The sequence below is a fragment of the Nothoprocta perdicaria genome, unplaced genomic scaffold (assembly GCF_003342845.1).
Source record: "Nothoprocta perdicaria isolate Ctin4 unplaced genomic scaffold, notPer1 scaffold_251, whole genome shotgun sequence".
NCBI classification, from domain to species: domain Eukaryota; kingdom Metazoa; phylum Chordata; class Aves; order Tinamiformes; family Tinamidae; genus Nothoprocta; species Nothoprocta perdicaria.
Genome location: NW_020455479.1, coordinates 543259 through 554304, shown reverse-complemented (window position 1 = coordinate 554304; position 11046 = coordinate 543259). Strand labels below are relative to the sequence as shown.

Genomic DNA, 11046 nt, shown 5'->3' with positions numbered 1-11046 from the left:
TGTTTCTCCCTTTGCAGTTGGGCCGGCTGCAGGCGCCCCAGCGCACGAGACGGTCCCGCTGATGGTTTGGGTTTTGCGGTGGCTTGGAGCTGCTCCCGTGGTGGTCGTGCCTGGTGTTGGCAGTGGGGAGAGAGGAAGGACTGAGGTCTGCAGTGGTGATGGAGCAGCGAAGCCGCCGAAGGCAGAGGATGAGGGGCCCCAAGTAGTGCAAATAAATAAATAATAATTGGGAGGTGAAGCTGGAACGAGCTCGCTGGCGGTTCCTCGGGCGCGTGGCGCGCTGACGGAGGGGCCCGTGCGGGGGCTGCTGCGTGGGCCCGGCGGCTGCGGGTGCTGCCGGGCGCGGGGGACAGTGGCCACGGGCACGTTTGAGAAGCACCCGGCTCCAGTCGCTGCTGTGGAGGACCCCAAAGGCTGCGCCGGGCGGATCCCCCCTCCCAGGGCCGCGCGTAGATCCTCATCTCCGCAGCTGGCAGTGCAGCGGGGTCTGCTCGTGGCACCGAGGCCTTCCCCTGGTGCTCCCGCCGCGGTGTCGCCGCCCGCAGCGGGGACGGTCTCCGCGGCACGGCCACGGCGCCGTCTCCTCCGCCTGCGGCGCGGCCGGCCTGGCACGCGCCGCTCAGGCGTGTGCTGCTCGGTGAGCCCCGCTACACGTCCGTGGAGTACTCCATCATGCTGGGGGAGAGAGGAGAGGGTCAGCGTGGAGGAAACTGCCCGCGTGGGACCGTGGTGGGGAGCTGGAAAATGCTCTGGGAATGGGGCCTTTTACCACTCGTAAGTGATGAGACACGGTGGGCTCTTTGTGGGAAACAGGCAGTGAGAAGCAGGAGGGAACTTGGGCAGCGCGGTGCTGTGCGAGCCCAACAGAGCCCTGCTCGCTGCCCTGGAAGCGAGCCCGAGAAGCAGGGTGCAGGGTGAGACACTGCGGAGTGATGCGGAAGGACGGCAGCGCTAGGAAGGCCCGGCCTCCAGTTCTGCTAATACTTCTTTTTCTTTCTTTTTTTTTTTTTTTCCCACCAAGAATTGAAAATGCACAAATGGAAAATTTGAACCAAATTGTTCACTTTTTTTTTTTTTTGCTTTGTTTTGTGTTTTTTGCCTCGTTTCAGTGGACTAGCCTGCGGGACCAGTGAAGGTGGAAAGATATTGTCCCCCATTTAATGATAAAGCGGCTCCTCTTAGTGTCTTCTACGTATTAGGTTTGTGTTAGCCAGGTCAGGAGCCTGGGAGAGACCTCATTTTCCAGCCAGTCAGGTCTTTCTCCTGCCGGAGACAGTGGCCCCAGTGAGGACAGTAGCCCCTGGGACCTTCTCGAGTATCACCCACCTCAGTCCTTTTTGAAGCTTGGTGTGTTTCTCATCCAGAATGATGTTCTTAACGGATTGGGGGACGTCGGGGACATACCAGGCTGCGATGAACTTGATGCACAGAGCCACATGCTGSGGAGAGGAAACAGCCGCCGCAGGCAGTGAGGAGGGAGCAGGGGCTGCGTCTCCAGTGGCTCTCAGCCAAGGGCAGCAGCTCTCCAGACCTATTGAGACGGCCCAGGGACCCAGCGCTGCTCCCTCCCTGTGTGCCCCAGCCTCCTCTTCCTCCCGCTGCTCGCTCCCGTAGYGCTCACCTCGAAGAGGATGAGGAAGGCGAGCCGGGCTGCAAACACGTGCCAGAACTGGACCGTGTAGCTGTAGTCGCCGGCGTTCCTGTAGTCTCGGTACCTGTCGCAGAGCCCCATAGGCACCAGCCCCGATGCCACGGTGAGGGGCTGGGGGGGCAGTGGCTCCGGGCTGCCCTTACCTGCACTCCGTGATGCCCTGCCTGGCAAAGTCTGGCAGCTGCTCGGGCAGTCTCATGTGCGGCTCGAAGTCCCGGATGCGGAAGGTGGAGAGGCTGTGGTTGATGTAGCCGGCTGAGCAGCTGCGGAGGGAGAAGGAGCRTTTCCAGCCCACCCGCCTGCTGGTGGGCTGGGGGCTTCTGGGCCAGGGCCACGCTAGGAGCACGTGGGCTGCCCCAGCTCAAAGCTGCCGCAGTTGGAAATCTCTCAGGGATGGAGAGGAAGGCGCCCAGCTYCCAAGCTCATTTTCCTGCAGCTGCTGTTTAGACACTTCCCTCATGTGTGCGTTCTGACTAGTAGGATGCGTGAGCACAGGCTGTGGCCTCCCTTGTGGGGAGGGCTGGGGCTCTCCCTGCCCTGCCTYGTCTCCCATTTCCACACAGCCTGGRTGGACACCCCAACCCCCCAGAGGCTTTTATCCGGTTTGGTTGAAAGGGAYGAGTCAAAAGCCCCCGGGGAGGAGGGCGAGGGCAGGAGGGTGCCCCACGTCACACAGTGAGTACCAGGTTACCCCCTCAGCCCCTCTCCTGTGACCCCACGCCRGCCTCCCGCTGCCATCGTGGTGAAGTGCACAGGAGCTTGGCAGGGATCCTGAGGGTGCTGCCACTTGGAAAACTGCTTTTCCCTCCTTTTCCTGCAAGCTGGCACAGGAGGCTGCTCAGAACTGTGGGCAGGGAGGCAGGCCAGGGTGCTGGGGAAGGGCTCCGTGTGCGAGAGAGCAGCTGGCTGGTGGCACTCACTCCAGGGCACTGCTGTTCCCTGCCACACAGGGGCCGTATGTGTACTTGTASACCTGTATGGGAATGAAGTCGGATGTGATGGCGATCACCAGTCCGTTGCCGATGACGGCCAGGATGCCGATGGCTTCCAGGACCTGCAGCCAGATTCCTGCGGGAGAAGAGCCGTCAGGGAGGGGACGCTCCCTGCCACCGGCCCCGTGCCCCTGYCCCAAGGCTGCAGAGCGCTCCCAGGGCCCCGTCTCACCGATGTCGTTGGCCTTCCTGGGCACCATGCGCCGCCGTAAATGCACCATCTTGATGGCGTCCAGACGGATCTCGACGAGGTTGTTGATGAAGGCCAGCACTGGGGCGAGCGGAAAGGCAGCCACGAAGATGGTGGTGAAGCTGTACTGGATCACTGTGCAAGGGGAGAACAACCCTCGTGGGAGCAGAGCAGAGGGGCAGCCCGCGCTGCTGCCGGGATGTGCTCGTGGAGCAGGGCTGGGCAGGGATCGCATCCCAAAGCTCGCTCCTCCCTCTCGCATGGCAGGTAGGGCTAGTGAGGAGGGACTGATATCTGCACCGCTGCTGGTCCCCTCCACCCCCCGGGCTCCTGTGGAGCTGTGCGCCTTGCTGTCCCTCCTCCCTTGCCCCACGTACCCATCTCCAGGAACTCATCAAACAAGCTGAAGGTGTGGACTTGGTTGAGCTGGTAGTTGCTGAGCCACCACTGTTTGCAGGGGTCCTCGGCCTCCTCTTCCTCCCCCAGGATCAGGTTTTTCTTCTTGGGGAGCTTCTGCTGCTTGTGTATGTAGGTTACCCAGCTGGAAAGGGAGGGAGGGCATGGGTGGAGGCTCAGAGCTGAACCGCTGGCCGTGAGAGCCCTTGAGACCGCAGATGGGTGAATCTGCCGCCCCGGGGCTGCAGGAAGGCTTACGGGACCAGGTACTCCACGAAGTTGCTGAGGGTCTGCTTGAGGATCGTGATGGTGGCCATCTGGATGAAGAGGTCGGTGATGCAGCCGCTGGGGTGGCACTGCAGAGGGACGAGGGGAGGGGAGTGACGCTCTGTAAGCCCAGAGCGTGTCCCGAGGGGCATGCTCGGGTCAAGGACGGAGCAGGGAACGGCAGGGTAGGGATGTGSGTTCCCGGCGGCGCCTCCCTCACCTCCTCCAGCCTCCACTTGCCCGCCACACGCACGTAGTTTCCTGGGTGGCCGTTGATCCTGAGCAGAGAAGCAACAGCGGTGAGAGGTGCTGAGGCCACCATTGCCCCCTCTTCAGGTGAGCACCCAGCTGCAGGAKGGGCTTGCCACCCAGTGACCACCAGCAGAGACACGGAGCTTCMYCCAGCCCCAGAGAAAAGCCGTGGCSTTGCTGAGTCCCACCAGCTCCGGCTGGCCGGAACGGTGCCAGCCTGGTCAGCCYTCCCCTCGCTTCTGCCCTGGGCACGGGGCCCTGTCCGTGAGGSCAGAGGGGCTGGGCTGGCCGCGCAGGGAGAGCCCCCAAGGCCACAGTTTCCTTGGAAAACGCCGTTGGGAGGTTCGTGTCCCAGCACGGGTCTCGCACCGGCCGGACGCCACTCACCGCCCCAGGAAGAAGGCGATGTAGATGAGGGAGGAGAAGTTTGTGAAGAACTGGAAGGTGAAGATCTTCACGGTRAAGTTGTTCTCGCGCTGGGAGAAGGTCCGTGGTTGCTCTGGGGATGGGAGCAGAGCGCGGGGGCTTGTTTCATCAGCCAGCAGCGAGGCCTTGCCCTGCTCACCCTGGAGCCCCCAGACTGGGAAGGCGTCTCAGCCCTCCGAGGAGCCCTCCCTGGCCCTTCACCTGAGCTCATCACGTCAGCAGCGCTTGGGGGGCAATGAGGCCACCTCAGAGCGAAGAGCAGGGATGGGAGGCCACCGACCCTCTCGGCAGCTGCCTCAGCTTTGTGCTTGCCCTAGGGCTTAGCCCTGTAGGGTGGCTGCCCCTCTGAAGTGCAAAGACGCCGTGGAGACCTGACTGCATTTGGGGACCAGCGGGGTGCTCTGCTGTGGCCCCTAGGTATGGGGTACCCCCAAGTGTGGGTGCAGGCAGCAGCTTTCCCTTACCCAGGTCGCAGAGGTAGAGGGCCACGTGCCTGTTAACCTGCAGGAGAGAGGTGTAAGATGCAAGAGCGGAGCTGCTGGGAAGAGAACAAGGAGAAGGCCGCCTGTTCCCCACCAGAGCACAGTGTGCCCCACACCTTGGTCATGATGACGATGGTGAGGTAGTGTAGAACGGCCCCCGTGACCACCGCGACCGTGTTGGCGTGCTCCCGGATGAACTCCAGGCTGCTCTGGGTGAAGAGAGCCATTGCCACCACCCGGTAGATGACGAGCGCGTGGGCGATCCCGATGAGCACGGCGATCTGCRGAGAGCGAGGGCAGGAGGGAGGCCGAAGGCTCTGCACGGTGGACACGTGCTGCCTTTGGTGCAGATCCGTGAAGGGACAGCCCTAAATGGCTTCTTCCATTAGCCTGGCAGTGCACAAGGCCCCAGATCCTTGCGATGAGCATGGACCTGCCATAACTACCTGTCTTCTGCCTTTGCTGCAGTGACAGGACACCCTGCTCCAAAGCCCTTTTCCCGCAGCAAAGCAAGCGGGAAGGCAGGAAGTGCAGGGTGCCCTTCAGCCACAACCTTGCTTGGTCACCACATGGGCCCAGCTGCACAAACCTGCGYGTGGGGCCGCTCTGGGGCATGCACCCGGGCAGGGCACCCAAGGAACCCACTTACCATGACCAGAACCAAGAGGATTACGATGGTGCTGCGGAAGTAGGAGTGCTGGTACTGCTGGGGCTCGTGCAGGGGGTTGTTGATGAGCTCCATAGCCAGTTCCTCCTAGAAAAATGAGGAAGAGACAGTCTATCAGAGCCATGCCTGCATGCTGGCAAGGCCAGAGGTGGTTGTGCCGATGGAGATAGAGCATGAGCACCATGCCCTGCTCTCCTGAAAAGTCAAGGGAGTCTGGGACACTATCTGGGAAGCGATACCCATCTCCCTATGGACTGATTGCTGCCACTGTCCTCTGCAGAAAAACGTTCACCCCTCAGTGCCTGCTTTCCATGCAGCAGCAAATACCTCTCAGGTTTGACTTGGTGGAAACTATAGGTGACATTTTTCTGTGCAGGAGTTGCTGCCCCCTTTGGGAAGCAGCTTGCAGGGCTGAGATGTGGAGGCCAGGCAAGCCGAGCTGACCCACAGTGAGCCATGGCTGGTCCTGGTGAAGTGCAAACCCCTGTGCAGGTGGGAAGGTGAGTGGCATTTGCTGTGCTCTCTGGAGGGGACTGCTCTGTCCCTGCAGGTCTGGAGGGTGGGGGGTGCCTGTGCTGTGTCCCTTTTGAGGTCCTGCCCAGAAAGAGAAAAGCACTAAGCAGGAAAGATGACATCCTCACCTCATCGTCATCCCACTCGTACAGGTCCCACTTGGTGACCACGGTGGCCCTCTGTCTCTTCCACAGCTCCAGGAACACGGTGGCTGCAGGTGAAGAAGGGAGCGCTCAGAGAAGGATGCTCAGAGTTGGCTCCAGAGAAGAAGCTGCCTCTGCCATCCCACAAAGTGGACCAGAGAGTCACTTCACCATCCAGCCTGAGGAACACCTGAGGCCCTGCCCTTGACTTGCTTGGCCACAAGCGCCCACCGCATTGTCAGTGAAACCCCCAGCCCAAAGGTTTGTTAGTTACAGTCACAATGGTGTTTGCAGCTGTGCTAAAGGCAAGTGAGATGTGTAGCTAACGTGGCATGGGGGCCTATCAGAGAGGCTGCATTCTGCTAGAAGGTGGAGAGTCTGTCACCCTGCCTGAAGGTGCTGGGGTGGAGGAGGCCTCGTGAGGGTGAAGGGCTGGGACTGAGCACTGGAGCGGAATACTCAGGGCTCTCTTTGCTCGGAGGTACCTGAGGACACCCCCCCTTTCCTCCTCCTRCTGGTCCTTGTCTGTGCCCCACATGCAAAGCTCTGCTGGGCTGTGGGAAGAGGCCAGGCCCAGGTTGGCATGTTGAGGTCCCAGCACCCATGTTGGTGCCCTGCTCTTGTCCACGGGTTCTTCCCCTGTGCCAGGATGGGCTGTGCCCTTTCCCAAGCTCTGTTTGTTTGCTACTGAGACATTGACACCTACCCCAGATGGCCATGAACATGGCGAACAAAACTGTCCCCTCGTTGTCAATCATGTGAGTGATCTGSAGAGGAGGAGATCAAGGAAGAATGTGATTCGGGGGCAGCTGGGTGTCAGGGCTTTGGCATCCTATGGTCTAGGGAGAAGACTGTGTTCACACAGTCCAGGGGCAAGCAGGTCTTCTTGCCAGTCCAGTCCCACWGAGACAACAGATGTTGTAGGAGGGCCAAATGCAGGAAGGTGGTGGGCACTGGAGACTGCTGTAAACCTCCCTTTACCTCGGTGGTGACAGAGACCTGATACGGCTAATAAACCTCCCTGTCATTGCAGGGGTTGGTGTAGCCAGGTTTCACAGGTGCCTTTTGTCTCCAGTGCTATGGGCACGGCACAAGCTGGAGACGTTTCCACATCCTTTGCCCTATGCCTCTGTCAAGAAGGGGRCTACCTACCTTGGCGTAGGTGCAGGTGTCGGAGAGCAGCCAGAAGGGGCACTTCTGGTCGCAGAGCGGGCACATGATGGTTGTGTTGGCTTTGCAGATCTCCTTGCTAGGAAGGAAAGCAGAGGGGAACCACAGCGGCTTGCCTTCTGCTTAGGGCTGCACACAGAGAGGGCTCCTGAACGGGGAGCGTGCGCCACAGCGCCCAGTGCCTTACCTCAGCTGGCTGGAGCTGAGCACTGTAATCCCAATCACAAAGATGAGCATTCCAAACACGGAAGCGATTCCCAGCAGGTAGGTGTACCAGCCCAGCCAGGCGAAGTACAGGGCCACCTTCTCGCCAAAGTAACCCCTGGGAAGAAAGCCTGGGGTGAGATAAGCTTCCGATCTGGTGGAGGGCACCGTGCAGGGTCCAGGCATTGCAGCAGTACATGTGGGGTGACAGCTAAGGGCAAATAGCCAGGTCTCCTCGCACGTGGCTCTGAGTGATTGCGTGAGGATGCAGCAAGGAGCATTGTGGACCCGGCTGCAGCACCACAAAGCTGCTCGGAGCACAGCTTCAGCTCAGAGGTGAGCTCAGAGCAGAAAATAACATGAGGGGCTGTAGAGTTGGCTTGGTCCCTTGTGCCTGCTATGGGACATACTGGTACGTGGGCGTTTGGAGAGGCCGGCATGTCTCTAAGCTCTCAGCAGACCAATTTCCTTTCTCTTTTCATCTGTCTCCCTGCAATTCTTTCATGCTCCCCACCCCCAGCCTTTCATTAGAAATAAGAKCTGTGCTACTCTGCGTTTTAATATAGCTAGGGCATCCCCTTGCTGCCTTTAATGTCCCAGGTTCAGCCTGAGGCCAAATGTGATGCACTGGTGCTCTCAAGCACGGGAATAGAGGGAGTAGGTGGCTTAAAATGAAAGAGGCCAATTAAGAACAGCGCCGTTGCGGGGGTTGTTTCATCCTGCTAAATTAGCAGATGGAGCTTGGTGCCACTGGATACCCCTTAGGCTAAGAATTTAACAGGCTGCAGAAGAAGTCCAATATGCGTGAGAAGAACCAGGCTCGAGTTAGTGATGTGAAAGATGCCTGGGAGCCTTGGAAAGGCTCTAAACCCCTGTGGGTTTGAGGCAGYGGTGCCTGCCTGGGACCGCTTGGCGGGATGGGTGAGCAGTGCCTCGCTGCCTGCCCTACCTGATGTTCTCGATTGGCTGTTCACAACAGATGTCTCTCCATCGAGCCCATTTCTCCTTTACAAATACATTTTTTTCTTCTCTCTGGAGAGCAGAGGAGTTGGTCAAACAAGGGAACATCAGGGTGATCTTAGTCCCCAGCCTGGCTCCCCAGGTCAGGTTTCACGCACACCCAGGTCCTGTCAGGCCACGTCCTTCACCCACACGTCTGCTTACTCAGCCTCAGTTAACCAAGGTCTCCCCGACCCAGCCTTGCTCCTCTGCCTCCTTTGGCTTTTTCTTTGAGGCAGCTGCATGCTTGGCCTCACCTCGTGCAGTGGAAACGCTGTCTCAAAGACCTTCTTCTTCATCAGGTCGCACAGCTTCTCTGTTAGCAGAGCAGAATAGGGAAGGTTAGAGAGAGGAAGCTTTGATCTCTCCCCTGCATGCTCCCTGCTGGGCAGAATGGCCCCAAAGCTTTTCTGAAGCCCTTGGTGGGGCAAAAAGGCCAGGGAGAGGCTCAAGAGGGATTAGGGCTGATTCTTCTGGTTGTCACACGCTGCTGAGCTGCTGCAGGCTGCACTGRGGCTGGCTCTGCGAGTGAGCCGGGCTGGCAGGCCCTGAGGGACAGCTGGAGAGCCAGCACCCTGCACCTATCCATATCCTGGGTGCCAGGGAGCGCAGGCTGTCCTGGGAACACAGGACGGCRACATCAGGGATTTGGAGACAGGGAATAACGGGTTCTTCTTGACTACTAAGTCCAATCTACCAGCCTCTAGATGCAGCAACAGATCCACCTCTTTGGGCTGAACTGTGCATCACACTGTTCAAGCTGTGCATCACGCTGTGCATCCATCTACGTTCCCTTACCAAGGTCAGGAGTCACCGTGTTCTGCAGGATGAAGTTCACGATCCGTATCCTGAGGGAGGAAAAACAGGGGCTAAAGGCTGTTCTGGGGATACGGGCTGCCCTTCTGCCCTTGAAAAGCAGGGCAGCAGGAAAGAAGAGAGAAGAGGGGCCCCAAGATGCAAGGGCAGAAGGGGGAAAGAAAAGATGACTTGGCTATGGACAGGGAGGAGCTGGCAACTTAGCACTGTATTGCAGTGGTAGGTGATATTCTGTGGAAGGAGAATTCCAGGGATGCCTGGAAATGGGAAGCCTGTCAAAACCCTGAGCGGAACTGGAAAAATCGCTGCTAGCATGGAGGGACAGAACGTTAAGGTGCAGGTAGGCAGTAGCTCAACGCAGTACCCACCTGGTGGTCACTGGTACATCATGCTCGTCACTGGGGCTTTGCATCCTGCTGCCYGGGCTCCTCAGGAGCCATTGGTATTTCCGGAAGATCCATTTTGGGGCACGCACCCCGTAAAACAGCTTCTTGTCTTCAATTTTCTAGGAGGTGGGAGAGAAGACCTGTTAGAGTAACGCTGCCCGAGCCAAAGCCCTGCTCAGAGGGACATGCACGGGGATGGCAGTGATCTGGAGGAGAGCAGAGGCAACAGGAGCTCTGCTTTCCCGGGAGAGTGGGGTGCTACAAGATATCTGGGAATCAGCTTTCCCCTCCGTTGGCCCCGCACCTTGATGGTGAAYCCCTTCTTGCTCAGCTCGTCCAGGAACTTCTTCCTCTTGATCTCTTTCTCACTGCCCATTTGATGGATGTCACTCACAAGGACGAAATCCCACTCCTGTTCATCCTGCCCACAGGAAAACGTGAGGAATTAACAGGGGGTGAATCTCTTGCAGCCTCTCAGRATGGATTTGGGGGAGAAAGAGTGGATTGGTATCTGGCCCCCATGTTAGAAGGTCCCCAGGGACTGGAAGGGAGCAGGACAGTGGGGATGGGGAAACTGAGTCAGCCCGTGGCTGTGATGTCCTCCCTTTTCCGCTTGTGGGAGCTGCACTGAACAATGTGAGTGCAGAGGGAGCAAGACTTACCRGGGAAGGCGGCTCCAAGTCATCTACAAACTCTCTCCAGGGAGTCAACAAAATTTCATCCTGTGGAAGAGAACAGCAGGGGAGGCTTCAGCCTGAGTCCTGGAGACCCCATGTGTGGACTTGGAGCACGCGTGTCCCTGCAGACGTCTAGGAGGCCCTGTGACCACCCAGATCAGTCTGGGTCACCCACTGCTGGAGCAACTGGACCAAACTGCTCTGCTCTGACTGCTAAAAGCAAGTGAGAAACACCCGTTTTTTTTTTTTTATTTAAATCTTTTTAGTGGTGCACAGAAACCTGCCTCTAATAGTACAAACCAGCGTTTTGCTCTCTTGGCGCAGCACTGCAGCAGGATGCAGAGGCTCTGTGGGACACTCTGAACTCTGCAGCTCAGGCAATTTGGYAGGAGTTGAAGAAAGCCACCCTGAGAGAGAGCAGGGACAGGAAGGACTGGGGCATTCCGTAGCCTGGCTGCCCTGGAGGCAGACGGAGGTTGTGGCTAGGCGGGATGCACGAGCCAGGAGCGTTTTTGGCCTCTCAGCCAAGCTGTGAGATCGGATAATACTGCTGGGGAAGAGCAGGGAACGTGGCAGTGCCAGCCTGTTTCCTTGTGGTTTGTGTGAAGAAAAGGGTCCAAAATCAAGGCAGGTGAATCCCTGAGGATTGCAAAGGGTGTTTGGGAAGCAGGTTTATGGTGTGGCCCATGAACAGTTGTGCTGCCGTTCCCAGGGGCATGGTGACGCAGCACAGAAGCAGGAGGCACTGCCAGGGGATGGGGATATCAGCAGTCGATATTGCCATCCAAGTAGGAGTCCCGAAAGAGCGGCCGGAC

At 58.6% G+C, this 11046-nt stretch overlaps 1 protein-coding gene across 1 annotated transcript in view; it reads right to left on the bottom strand.

Annotated features, from left to right (window-relative positions):
• Positions 1-613: 613 nt before the first annotated feature.
• ANO9 (anoctamin 9) overlaps positions 614-11046 on the bottom strand; it is a 12448-nt gene continuing 2015 nt past the window's right edge. The window contains exons 2-24 of the mRNA XM_026040248.1: positions 10217-10276; positions 9859-9975; positions 9537-9673; positions 9151-9200; positions 8610-8668; positions 8303-8385; positions 7337-7471; positions 7132-7228; positions 6686-6746; positions 5965-6047; positions 5306-5410; positions 4773-4937; positions 4639-4675; positions 4136-4247; positions 3717-3774; positions 3488-3585; positions 3211-3374; positions 2816-2968; positions 2572-2719; positions 1795-1914; positions 1622-1715; positions 1327-1439; positions 614-675 (exon numbers count right to left, since the gene is read on the bottom strand). Coding sequence (XP_025896033.1) covers positions 648-675; positions 1327-1439; positions 1622-1715; positions 1795-1914; positions 2572-2719; positions 2816-2968; positions 3211-3374; positions 3488-3585; positions 3717-3774; positions 4136-4247; positions 4639-4675; positions 4773-4937; positions 5306-5410; positions 5965-6047; positions 6686-6746; positions 7132-7228; positions 7337-7471; positions 8303-8385; positions 8610-8668; positions 9151-9200; positions 9537-9673; positions 9859-9975; positions 10217-10276 — 2277 coding nt within the window. The 3' untranslated portion in view covers positions 614-647. The remainder of the gene's footprint in view (positions 676-1326; positions 1440-1621; positions 1716-1794; positions 1915-2571; positions 2720-2815; positions 2969-3210; positions 3375-3487; positions 3586-3716; positions 3775-4135; positions 4248-4638; positions 4676-4772; positions 4938-5305; positions 5411-5964; positions 6048-6685; positions 6747-7131; positions 7229-7336; positions 7472-8302; positions 8386-8609; positions 8669-9150; positions 9201-9536; positions 9674-9858; positions 9976-10216; positions 10277-11046) is intronic.